This window comes from Sceloporus occidentalis, unplaced genomic scaffold, assembly GCF_023333645.1.
Source record: "Sceloporus occidentalis isolate IW3139 unplaced genomic scaffold, rSceOcc1.0.p SCAF_155, whole genome shotgun sequence".
NCBI classification, from domain to species: domain Eukaryota; kingdom Metazoa; phylum Chordata; class Lepidosauria; order Squamata; family Phrynosomatidae; genus Sceloporus; species Sceloporus occidentalis.
In genome coordinates, this window is record NW_028317135.1 from 1,847,300 (window position 1) to 1,861,118 (window position 13,819).

General features: G+C 44.0%; 1 protein-coding gene across 1 annotated transcript; it reads right to left on the minus strand.

The window, feature by feature from the left end:
• Positions 1-751: 751 nt before the first annotated feature.
• LOC149280515 (cellular retinoic acid-binding protein 2) lies at positions 752-8,506 on the minus strand. The gene is made up of 4 exons (XM_089500513.1): positions 8,437-8,506; positions 2,697-2,875; positions 900-1,016; positions 752-802 (listed from the first exon to the last, which is right to left on the minus strand). Exons 1-4 carry the CDS (start codon positions 8,504-8,506, stop codon positions 752-754), a joined length of 417 nt encoding a protein of 138 aa, XP_089356639.1.
• Between the last annotated feature and the right edge of the window lie 5,313 nt (positions 8,507-13,819).

Consider the following 13,819-nt stretch of genomic DNA (forward strand, 5'->3'; position numbering starts at 1 on the left):
TGGAAAAAGAAGAGTGATGAGATGCTGCATACTGCTTTAAAAGACTATAAGTGTTCAGTTTGTCATTTTCCTTTAAGATGACCCCTCAAACAATCATGAAAATGGGGCAAGAATGGGTTTCATAAGTGAAACAGCCCACACGTTGAACATTTAGACTCTATAACAAATAAGCCAAGGAAGCAAACAAAAAAACCCATACATTTGTAGCTAACTTAGTAGAGGGCTTCTTAGTGGCCCTTTTACATAATTTTCATGGTGAACAACCCGATGATATGGACTATTTGGACCTCCTGAATTTACAAATTTAGGCCTTAATGGTTAAATGGCCCGATTCGTTGAAGAAGAATCCATCGTTTGTGATGGCTCGATTTCGTTATCTCGTGGATTTTGTGGCTTGTGATTGCATTACATTCTAAATTGGTCTGCGGAATCACAATAACAAATGACTACGAAGTCCAAGAGCAATCTACAGTTATTAACACACAATATAATACAGCCTAGCATATGAATTTGGTTTTGGTCGATACCTTCACGTTTCCATCACAAATACAGTGATGCTCAGGACGGACGTGGACATTCAGATTTAAAAAGAAATAAATGGATGTTTTGGTTCAGACAATAACGACGTAAGAATTCACGTATGGCTGGGTGAATGCTGCGTAAGGGATACTTTCTGCTTTAGAAGAAGTCATTCCTGAAGATTTAGATGTTTCTCGGAAGAAGATCAATGGATCGGTGGTCTTAGGTGTCATCAGTCCCTGATGTAAATTCGTGTGCAGACAACATCGTCGGCAGTCATAGTCTACAAGGAATATCAGGAAATTAAAGGAATAGCGTGAGGAACAGAGAAACACTCCGGAAGATGCGCGTTTGGGTTCTACTAAATGAGTGTGACTTACCAGGATGAGCTCTCCATCGTTGGTCAGTTCCCTTGACCAGGAAGTCTTGGGGCCTTCGCCTTTCAGAAGCCTTTGTTCACAGACCATTTTATTCTCTCTTTCCCATTTGGCTAAGCTCTAGAGAAAGAAAAAAAAAAAAGAGGCATTTAGAAACACATCCTTCAGACAGAGATGCTGAATACTTCCGGAATCATCAATCACTGGTAGGAGACAACGACCTTCTCCTGGAAACCCTTTCCTGAGAAATATAACACGTTTTGCTCTTTTCCTATCCAACCCCCTGATTCATCTTCCTCCTGACTACTGAAAGTGAATGAGTGCAGGAGAAACAATTAGACATGCGGCAGTTACAAGTGGTTACTCATTGAGTTGGTGTATATGGAAACAGATGATCATTAACAAATACCCAAAGTGCTTTCAGAAAGGGACAGTGAATAGATTCTAAACTGGAGGAAAACCAAGCCATGTTGCCTTTATAATCAGATCATGATCTGACTCTGGGAAGGATGCAAGTGGTCATGGCTGGGTGGCTTTGTGTTGGGTGGCACTGAGCCATATGCTAGAACCTGCCTTGTTATCAAAATGTGATGATGCTACATTCAAATCTAGCGAAAACTATGCAATGTTACACAGTTCCTCATCTGGAAAGACTGCTAGCATTCTACAGTTTAAAGATTGCCTTAATATGAAATAAGTCAATTAGCTTTCTATATGATAAACCGTCTGCTCAAAGTCTTTTTTTTATAATTTTATGCAAGTGGTGTGAGAACAGAAAGCTACACCGAGAATTAAGAAGGGTTTTGTGTATATAAAAGGGTTAATCAGTATCCCACAGAGTAAATGCTGCTGTCCCCAGAGGGGAAAGAGATGTCTCAGCATATCTTCAAGACATGTGAAATCAGTTTAAATGAGGCCAGCCGGTCTTATGAGCTAATACATCCCGGGCACAAACGTGTATCGGTGCTAAATTTCTTTATGGCAGAGATTCAACATAACCTCACTTTACCCGACCGCAGAGTGCTTCAGAGAGAAGCGGACCTCCTTGTGAAGAGTCATTTCCGTTATTTCTAAACCGGGGACTCAATTAAAATCTCAGAATTCTTTCCAAGAATACTGGAACCGTGGGGGGAAGAAGACTTGCATCTCCACTTTCCTTGGAAATGATATAATAAAAGTATAAAATGACCCTTTTTAACCCCATAAATTAGGATAAAATTCAATGGCTCGGTAGCTACAGGCAGATGAAAATGTTGAGACTTCAAAGGGGTTAATTATGTCTTTTTTTTTTTTGCCACACCAGCAGAGCAGTTGCCCCAGAATAACTCTGTGAGTCATCCCGTACAGGGGAAACGTAATCATTTGTACGTGTTGGTTATTTAATATGCATAAGTGGCTGCCCAGCACTTTATGAAACATGGGATAGATACTGTAGATGATGAACTTATTCCCACCAATCACAGGTTCAGAAACCCTACCATTTTTTGGGGATTAAAGAATGAAAGTGGAGTTCTAGACATTAATGAGAAGGACATTTGGCTTTCAAATGGTTCTAAGGATTATCGTTTGGAATATTCAGACCTTCAAAAGAAGTGAAGTTGGCTTGGCGCTTTAAGCTCGGCCCTTGGCATGATAATGGAAGACAACATGTCCACGTGATCCTTTGTAACATATACAAAAAAAAGATGGCTGCCCTCAGATACCACCTTAAATGTATGTTTCATCTTACTGGCATCTGTGTAATATAAAATTGACATAAATCTGAAGGGATGGTCGTGTCGGGGTATTCCATGCCATTACCTTGCAAGGACGGCCATCCACAGTCTGCTCCTCGAATTCCTCCCCAACTTTGAAATTTATTTCGGTGGTCCTGACCGTGGTGTAGGTTTTGATGTAGAAGGACTCTCCCTCCTGCTTTATCTCCACTGCTGGTTTGGACGCCGCAGCCACGGCAATCTTCCTCAGCATCACATTGACACCTGGGGAGACCACGGAAAAAAAAAGATAAGAGACAATACGAAAAAAAATGCTAATTAAGACAAAAGGTTGTGGAAGGCGTAAACATACTCCATCTAAGGTTTGGATGGGAGGGGGCTCAAGTGACTTCTACAAGGTACAGAAGTCAGAGGGTCTTTCAGTTTGTAGACAAGGCAAAACCCATCCTTTCAGGACAGTCTCGTCTCCATCTGTCATCGGATCTCCCGTGAGTGTGGCAGAGTGGGAATTCCATCCCACACACCACGCAGATCTCTTGTGAACTTCCCACACCTGCGGCTGATCTACTTTAAATTTTGAGGTCACTGCAGACTCGGGATTTTATTCTAGACGGTGCAGAAAACAGTGTCTCTTAGGCCAGGTGCGGTTTGCTTGAAACTTTCTTGGCAAGCTGTAGCATAAATGAATACTTGCCAAAAAATACACTGATACCCCATTACAGTAACTATACATTCACTGAATCAGATCTTTTCAGGCCCTGAGAGATTGACATAAAGGCGATGAAGACATACTTGAGGACATTGTGGAACCCTAGCGTTCCTGGTTCCAGATCCTTGTAATAACTTGTTTGTTAAACTCCAAGCTGTAAAATTCAAAAAAGCAACAACTTTGTATCCTTTTTTGTCAGGGTTTTGTTACTGTTTCCTTTTTTTATGCATCACCAACTGCACAGCATAACAAAAAATATTAAGTGAAGTGTAGTAACGCATACAACTTGAGAGGACCACGAGAAGCGGCTTTGTCTTGACTTGATGAGGAACATACTGGCCAACAGAACCCATAGGTGTCTTGTAAGACAAAGAGATTGGAAAACTCAGTTTTAGTTTTCTTACAAGGAGCAAAAAAGATAAGATGGATAGAATGGCGGTATATCTGTGTGATCCCAAGGCTCTCAGTATTTATGGTCCAATATACAATAAGTGGGCCATGATCTCAACACCAGACCAGATTGACCTTGATATTTATTACATTCTCAGCCTCGATTATGGGGACTAGGTATGGACAGCTAATTAGTAAACAATGCACAATAGCATTACATACAAGCCCTGTATGTCACATGTGGCCTGAGTAGACACGGGGTTACAGCAGACATATGATTTCCAAGAACTAGAAAAGGAGGTCATTTCAGCAAGGGGAAGGAAGAATCAAGCCTTATGCAGAGAAAAAAAAGGGAAAAGAATGCGCTTGTCATTTTCACATATAAATCCCATCCTGTCCATAATGAATGAATAAAGAATAAGATCCTTGTTAGTTCAGGAGACCGTCTGGCAATGGAATGAACGCTGGCAAACGTTACATTACAGATCCCAACATCCACACAATGCCAAATTATCAAATCTTCTGACGTGATGTCAAGAGAGGAGAGGCTGCTTGGGGTTTGGGTTTGGATCCGCCGCATTAATCCCTGAGTCATCAGTGACTATTAATTTCCTGTGGCTGGAAACTCAAAAGTTCAAGGAATTACATAAAAATAAATCTTCACAAGTCTATTAATGAATGGCTACTTTGGTTGGAAGTGTTGGGTTCATGGGTTAAACTGAGTAGAACTTCCGATCATATTACCTCAGGACACTTACTAATGGATGTATTATATATATATATATATATATATATATAGATATATATAGATAGATATATAAGGAAACCATTGGATATGTGGGTTTTAGACAGGTCAGTGTTTCCATGTATAAGAATGTTAATGATAAGCCATGTTTCTTAGCAGAGGAGGTGTGAGAAATAACACTATATATATACAAGATCTGTGCTTGGAGGCTGGACCACAAATGGAAAAAAGTTAACCAAGGGAGCCTTCAAATCTCAGCTTTGATCTCCTTAGAAGATTTTTAACACTGAAGTGATAAGTCGTAAGACCATAAAAAAGATTTACGCTGACCAATAATCAGTGGGGAGGACTCAATGGCTGTGTTTGGCTGGTGACCTAGTAATAAAACCACTGATTGACCAGCCTCCCTTTGTTTGATGTGGACCTTAACAACTCCTAGAGTAAGGGTTAAACCACGGGTGAAGTGGGGATCAAGAGGACCTGTTGTAAATTTTCCAACTCAGTGGGGGTTATTGCCAAGAAACGGTCCAATTACTTCCTTAAGAAAAAAATCTTAAAGGAAAGGATAATTTTGCAGGACTGAGTATTAAATATCCAACATGTTAAATCATAGTCACGAGCTATTAATACTTTTCTATCAACAGGAGAGGTGGGAATCTGACACCAAGAAAAGGGATTGTCGACGCAGCCTGGGAATAGGCAGCAGGGATGCGAACCATGGGGGAAAAACTAATTTAATTATACGTAGTTATATCTCGAAATTCCAATGTGGAAGGGTTCGGGATCTCCTGGCATTCTAACAGCTGGAGGTCCGAGACAGACTGATACAGTAACTGGCATTCACTCATGAGAAAATATAATACAGTATATATTAATAATATATACGTTGGGATTGACACATTTGGACGCTATGGTGGTTGAGGGGGTTACTAAAATATAATTTTTATAGATAAATATTATAGTGATGTTGAGCATAGAAGAATTAAAGGAGGGGTAAGTAGTCTTGGAAGCTTGCACTCTAATGCAAAGCACATCATGTTATCTAATTTTAAAATGCGCTGGAAGAAAATGAAAGCACGGAGAGGTAAAAGAAATAAACGAAAGAATAGGAACTTCATTTAACACAGCGGGATATTTTTCTGGAGTTATTTTTCACAGCTGGACGGCCCTGATAAAGCGGCCTCAATGTGTCCATTTACATGCTGTGTCTTGCATTCAACAATTAAATCCCATTCATTTTCCGGGGCTGCCAGGGAGCCCTGCAGTGAGAAATGTGTATTTTTTTTCTCCCCCCTGTGCCTTGTGACATGTTCGCCGCTAAAACAAATCCCCCTTTCCAGCTGGCAGCCCTCTCATTGGGCGTATGCCAAAACCATCGCCAGCTCCTGGCCTTTCCGATGTACAGTGAAACCCCTGCTGGTGAATTTGATGCCCCTGCACCTGTTGTGTGTGTGCCCTGTGTTACACGCCAAGGGGATTTACTGTGTTAACCCCATCGCGACCGACACATTGATTTGCACGCCCCACGGGCAGTGAAAGGATTAATTGTGAAACAAGGGGCTCTGTGGAGTCTCTGCACCAGTCATTGTTTGTCCGCCGCTGATTTCATTAGGACAAAATATTATCATTGGGACATTTTTCTAGTTTTTGGCATCCCTAAAGAATTACATTTAAAATGAGACACTAACTCTGATGCCAGCTAAGCCTTTCATTCAGATATGACATGTTATGGAGGAGGGAAGGCAACATCCCGAGTGCTCTTAATCTAAATGCGTCAGACTAACATTAAAGTATGAACAGAAGTGCAGATCCAACAGGGTCGGTTACTAATACCTAACTTGTGAATCTAACAGTTACCCCCAACAAAGTGGGGCAAGAAACTCCAAGAGTAACATTCTGACTCTACCCCCAAGCTACATTCACTAAAGCATCAATGTTCTTTAGGTTACCACCAGAATTCCGAATGCGGAATGAGGGTGTTGAAATGCGTGTGACACGCGGCAAAGCTTTGGTAAAATCAATGATGAGCCATCCAGAGTGCCAGGGTCGGAGAGTGTCAGATGCTTTCCAGATCTGCGTGTGGAGTTGGGTTACCGTCACACATTTTTCTAAACCATGTCTACGCCACTCAAAATATTATCTATACCTATAATATACTGGGAATAAAACGTCATGAACTGGCTTCTTTGTCCATCACTTCTAGCTGCAGTATTCCTGCCACCAGAAAGATGGCACATTTTGATACTATCCAGTAAATTACATGCACATGGCCTGAAGACAGCCTCTAACACATGATAACCTGCATCGTCCAATTTCCAGACAGTCCTCTTAAGTGAAAATCCTTTTAAAAATAAACCCATGACGCTCCGTAGCTAAATAAACCGCATCAGGCTAATATAACTCATTATGTGCCAGATATTAGTAACCAGAGCCTTGCCACAGAGGCTTGTGAATATCAAGCAACAAAAGGACGCAGGCAGATACACAGATAATGCCAACCAGATACTGTATCGAGATGGCATCCCACGCGGGGTAGGGAGAGGTCCTTGGTGACTGGAGGCAAGTCTGTACTTGCTGATGCTTTATGTATATAAAATATAAAGTATATCCTTGTACCTCCTTCCAAGTGCCAGAGACAGAATACAGATTCCCCCGGGTAATTTATCACGGCACGTGGCACCAGCTCATACACAGCTTTCCATAACAACCCCCTGGGAAGGACGGAGCAAACGTCTCCGTGTTTGTGTATTAAGAGAGAGAGGTCCGTGTCCCGGTGTCTGTGTATTAGGAAGGGTGCGTGTCCCGGTGTCTGTGTATTAGGAGGGGGTGAGAGGCGCGTGTCCCGGTGTCTGTGTATTAGGAGGGGTGCGTGTCCTGGGGTCTGTGTATTAGGCGGGGTGCGTGTCCCGGTGTCTGTGTATTAGGAGGGGGTGAGAGGCGCGTGTCCCGGTGTCTGTGTATTAGGAAGGGTGCGTGTCCCGGTGTCTGTGTATTAGGAGGGGGTGAGAGGCGCGTGTCCCGGTGTCTGTGTATTAGGAGGGGTGCGTGTCCTGGGGTCTGTGTATTAGGCGGGGTGCGTGTCCCGGTGTCTGTGTATTAGGAGGGATGAGAGGCTTGTGTCCCAGTGTCTGTGTATTAGGAAGGATGAGAGGCGCGTGTCCCGGTGTCTGTGTATTAGGAGGGGTGAGAGGCTCGTGTCCCAGTGTCTGTGTATTAGGAGGGGTGAGAGGTGCACGTCCTGGTGTCTGTGTATTGAGGGGGGGAGTGGTGTGTGTCCCGGTGTCTATGTATTGGGGGGGGGGGTTGCGTGTCCTGGTCTCTGTATTAGGGAAAGATAAGAGGTACGTGTCCTGGTCTCTGTATTGGGAAATATGAGAGGTGTGTGTCCTGGTCTGTGTATTAGGGAAAGATGAGAGGTACGTGTCCTGGTCTCTGTATTGGGAAAGATGAGAGGTACGTGTCCTGGTCTCTGTATTAGGGAAAGATGAGAGGTGTGTGTCCTGGTCTCTGTATTAGGGAAAGATGAGAGGTACGTGTCCTGGTCTCTGTATTAGGGAAAGATGAGAGGTACGTGTCCTGGTCTCTGTATTAGGGAAAGATGAGAGGTACGTGTCCTGGTCTCTGTATTAGGGAAAGATGAGAGGTACGTGTCCTGGTCTCTGTATTGGGAAAGATGAGAGGTACGTGTCCTGGTCTCTGTATTAGGGAAAGATGAGAGGTGTGTGTCCTGGTCTCTGTATTAGGGAAAGATGAGAGGTGTGTGTCCTGGTCTCTGTATTAGGGAAAGATGAGAGGTGTGTGTCCTGGTCTCTGTATTAGGGAAAGATGAGAGGTGTGTGTCCTGGTCTCTGTATTAGGGAAAGATGAGAGGTGTGTGTCCTAATGGCATAACTGTCGGCCAAGCCCTAAGGGGCAGCATAATCCCCAGAATCCAGATCCTGAGGGGCAATTAACAGATTACTCCGTAAAGCTCTCACTCACCCAAAGCTTTCAGCAGCTCCTCGAAATTCTCAGAGTGTTTCATTTTCCAGTTTCCTGACCAGCCGGGCATCTTTGCGCTTGTCTGTCTGGGATCACGGCACGCTGAAGGCTCTTTGGATAGCAGCCCTGGGTATGTTTAAGAGCCCTGTCCGTCTGGAGGGTGCAATTCCCACCGATTTCTGCCCCGGTACAGATGTGCAGCTCTCAGGCTGTGAGACTCAGTAGCAGGCACTCTCCTCTCTCAGTCTGTGCAGGTTAAACCAATGCAACCTAAAGCTTCCTCTCTCTCTATATATATACACCCCCTTCTCATTCAACGCTGAATCCCAAACCTCCCACTGCTCCATGCTACCCCCCTGCTGCTACCCCAGGGAGGGGCCACAGCACAAGACCTAATCCCACCTGTGACTTCATCTGCAAACACCCCCCCCCCCCCTTAAAAAGAAACAAACAAACCAGAGGGAAAACTATTTCACTTACAGTGACAATTATATCGTGGCCGCTAGTAACATTGTAACAAACAGATCACCCGGTTTGGAATGTAAGCCATCTGCCGGCTGCCGGTAATATTCCTGGACCAGTAAGGTGTGCGATAGATACACAGGCGGGGCATAATCATACCTTTTTTGCGAAACTACTAATATTTGGTCTTGAAAATGGTCGTTGATCTCACTTTGCGTCGTGGTATTGCGTTTAGGTGCCCCCCTTTCAAAAGAAGGACTTGTTAAATCAGGAAGGTCTCCATAAAGTGGCCGGATCCTTTTTTCTAGATGGAGTCTTAAGTCGAAGGTGATACCTTTTATTGGACCAACATCTATGGTCATGTAAGCTTTACGAACCTCAGAGGTCTCTTCTTTAGATGGCTCAGATGATTTCAGCTGAGGGAGAAACCACCGAAGCCCTTAAAGCTTATTTTTTTCTGCGTTGGCCAACGAAAGGTATCCCCTTTAATGCCATCTCCTTTTGGACCCGTAAAGCTCTATCCATTATGTACGCGCACGCGCTTATGTACGCGCACACGCTTATACGCACACACGCTTATGTACGCGCACACGCTTATGTACGCGCACACGCTTATATACGCACACACGCTTATGTACGCACACACGCTTATACGCACACACGCTAATGTACGCACACACGCTTATGTACGCACGCACGCTTATACGCACACACGCTTATGTACGCACACACGCTTATGTACGCACGCACGCTTGTACGCACGCACGCTTATGTACGCACACACGCTTATGTACGCGCACATGCTTATGTACGCACACGCTTATACGCACACACGCTTATGTATGTACACAGGCTGCACGTACTGCTTTGCTGCTGCTTCCTAAGGCAAATCCTTTGGTCGTGGTTACGTTCGTTACGGATAGAATAATATGACGATGGCTGCGGATACATGCCAATGTCATGTGTGTATGTGCACTCCCACCCACCAGGATTCTGCGATGCCCATCCCGGATTTTGGGTATTATTATGGCCGATGAAAGTCCTGGGGATTGTTTCAGCTGATGGAAATACATTATTATTTTGTCCTCTATTTCCGAGCCCGCGTGTAATTATTTACCACGCTTCTTACAATCACAGATTCAAAAGGCTGAGCTGGATTTGCATTTAACTTGCTTGGGGTATGAAGGAGATAACACGACGGTGCGACGGTGTTCACCACCCCGGAGAAGGCGTGCAGGAGGAAGGACACCTAACTGACAAAAAACAACATTTCTGGGGACAAAAATGTCACTATGCATTGTCCGGCATGGAGGACGATGGGATAACAGTCGGAAAATTCAAAGGGTGTGCTTATTCCCTATACCTTGCTTTGCTTTACAGAGAGGGTAGTAGGTCACTGGAATACCCTCCCAGCAGAAGTGGTAATACAGCAAGGGAATGTAAACATGCATGGGGTAGGAATACGGCTCCTGAATCTAAGACGAGACCAACGACCGATTAAGGTTTCAGCAGGAGAAACGGGCGACTAGACGGGGCCGAATGGGGCCGATCTGCCGGGATTCTGGGTTTCTGTGTTTACCGTGAACTTATACAAGATATTTATAAAGCCACGAAAGAGTTAAGAGCCCGGAAAAGTCGATTCTAAGTAATATCTCGCCGGTCCTCGTCGGAAAGTGAGTGTACTGTGTAAATATAGACACTTGTACACGGCAGACTGCGTGTCGTCGTCTCCAAGAGGTTTCTGCCCAAACATGTCCCTGACTGATGTCGCGAGATCCTGCACCATTGATACGATCTGTTATATTTACCCGGAAATCATTCCAGCCGCATTACCTAACCTTCTGCTTTGATGGATGTGTTTCTTTTAACGCACACAGTAGCCAAGTGTCCACGAATTAGCAGGAATGGTTGCATTTGGTCCGGTTAACCAGCTGGCCTGACGTTGCCGTTATCGGCATGTGCGTGTTGGGCACCGACGAAATTTCTTGAGTATGGACGTCTTATGAACGCAAGGCCTCCCTCCAGCGGCAGCTTGCTCTGTGACTCCACGTTTGGCTGCCTGAGTGTCACGAGAGTTAGACTGCAGCAGCTGGAGTGCGAGAAATCTCATGGTCCCAGCTGCCCGTCATATTCACACACAGCCAGACGCCTTTCGCCGAAACCCTAGGCGGCTCAGTGTTGTAATGAAGCCGTGTTTCGCACACGGTGCCAGCCTGGTGTCTCGGAGGACGCTCCGTTCCGCCAGCTGGCCCCGTCGACCACAATGTGTTAACCCTTTCCTGCGGTATTCTCCCCATAGCTAGCGTCGCAGCAGGCTTCCATCATCTGTTCCTCCGAGACGTATACAGTCTGCTCTGTAGGAACTGGCTGTATACAAATGGCTTTAGAATGCTGTCCGGTTAATTAAAACCACCAGGTTCACGTTCCAGGAAACACACCCGTTATACATTTTTGTACTCGATTTTAAATAAACGCACAACATCCACAGACTTTAAAAGGCTGCGGCGAAAGAGAAAAACAATGAAAATGCCAGATATTAACCCGGCGTCAAGAGATGGAAATTCAAAGTCTTCTAGAAAAAAAATCCCCCAGAATCACGGATTATTTCGCTGCCGTGGGTGAATGTTATAATTGCACAGAGTTTCCGAAGCAGCGATGGAAGTGGACCCCGGGTCCCTTCGGCCAGGCCAAGTCTATGAATGTGCCGGTCGGCGACTCGTCCACCACACGCTCATTCATGTCGATTCCCACTTCTAATCTTCTACGGCTGGAGACCAACATCCGCGCAGCAGTAGCTCCAATAACGTTTGCCGTCCGACTCCATTTAGTATTCATCTTTCTGGGTCTTTCCCAGTAGCCAGTTTAATAAATCACATATAAATCACATATTCGGAAGCCACGGCGGGGTAACTGAAGGGCGGTTATTCGGTTCTCCTCTGAGCACCGGAGATGATTCCTCTGATTTATTTCAGTAGTTTACACACCACGATATTTTTTTGATGTCTATTAAGTTCTGCAGTTTGATCTTCAATCAAAAGCACCAGGCATTCATATTAACTCGGCCACGACCAACTTATCTGAAACAAGAAAAGGGCTGCTAACACAGATAAAAAGGCCGGGCTAGGACATTATATTTCATTACGACCAAATAATCTCAGTGATTAATGATCTCGGCCCAAGTGGTTGGGATTAGAGTTTTATTACAGTCTAAAGACCAACTCCAAGTTTTAACAGACAAGCTTAATGACCTCTGGTGGCCAATGTAGCAATAGCGCCACCTGCTGGTGGATATGAAAAAAGCCCCTGTATACTAATATACTAATATCGCCAAGTAGAGGATGGAAGGAAATCTCAAAGAAGGGGGAAATACCAGGAGAGGAGGCAGTTATTAAAAGGCTCCAAGGCTGATGTGAGGAGGTACTGGATAGGAGGAACGGCCTTCCTTTAGAAATGGTAGAGAGAGAGCTTGTGACCTCATACGTACAATTTTTTTATGACCTCCTTTTCCATCTGGCGAAACATGTCGCCGTGCATGCGTAGCTTGGGCACTTGTGTTGTAACATTATCCGTGGGGTGCTAGCATTTTGAGAACCACCATCAGCGCAACGGTCTACATTACACCCCTGCAAGAACCCCATGAAATCCTGGCCATAACCACCCTTAAGGTGCCCGCATGAATCACTTGGAGTCACAGAATCACTTTAAATGCTTACGCCATGGAAGTAACATGCTAAGGTTGCTAGAACCCTGAGCTGTGACGGGGTTAAACCATCTGGCCGAAAACGCTCCCTTTTTCCCAGGTAATGTCAAATTTGAGAAAATCTGCTTAAATTGCCAGATTTCCGCATGATGTTTTTTTTTTTCTCTCCCGCGGCCTCCGGAGAAGACAAAGGAAGTACGCTCGCATTCCTGCAATCAAAGTCACTTACCTCTGACGCTGAGCACGCCGTATATACCCAGCTTATTTTGGCTTCGACAGCACAAAAAAAAATGCAAGATGGCTATTTTTGGAAGCAGAAAAGCTGAAATGTTTTGAATTTCACTAAACAGAGCTTTTCTTAATTCTCCCATCCATTTGACAAAACGCATATCAGCCGTCGGATTACACGAGATGTTGTGTATTTTTGTTACACAGAAGAAATTATTATAAAAACACATAGAACGTTTTAATTAAAATTTACCTGCCAGATTGCTTACTTTGACATAAAAAAAATAAAAACGGTTAGCTGCTGGATGTCCGCTCAGGGATCCTTAAGGAACAATTAGCACAAAACTTACTTTGGCAAATAGAAGATGAATTATGAGCCTGGGGCGTCAGAACAGATGCCTTAAAATGCATTGGATTTTTAAATATATATTATATATTGTATATAATATTTATAACATATATTTTATTTATTTATTTATTTTACCTATTTTGTATTTTTTTCCAAATATTTTTCTAACATTGTTTAGTACCTGATGCAAAACGCAGCTGATACTAGGCAGGCTAAATGTATGCCCTTTAATTCAAGACCTATAGCTTGTAATATATCAATCAACTGAAGCATTTTCCATTTAAATGATGCATTGATGAACTGGAAGTTGAATATATGATGTAAGTTTCTGAATATATATTATTGATAGCATTTTCCTGCTCTTGCTCCTGGCTGCGATTCGAATTAAAGGCCGTTGTTGTTGGCGTAGAAACCTCAGAGCTCCGTAAATATTTTTACTGGAAAGAATATCTTTTTCAATCATCAGAACAATGGGAGGCAGGTTACCCGATGTGTGCAGCTGGAGGATACGAGATAACAGTTTGTAACATCTGGCGTCATCCGCCCAGTCTGGCTTAGGATGATAGGCGTTGAAGTCTACAACAGGTGGACAGAAAACACCTTTGCCCCGCTGTATGGGAAAACATTCATCTCTGGATGAAAGA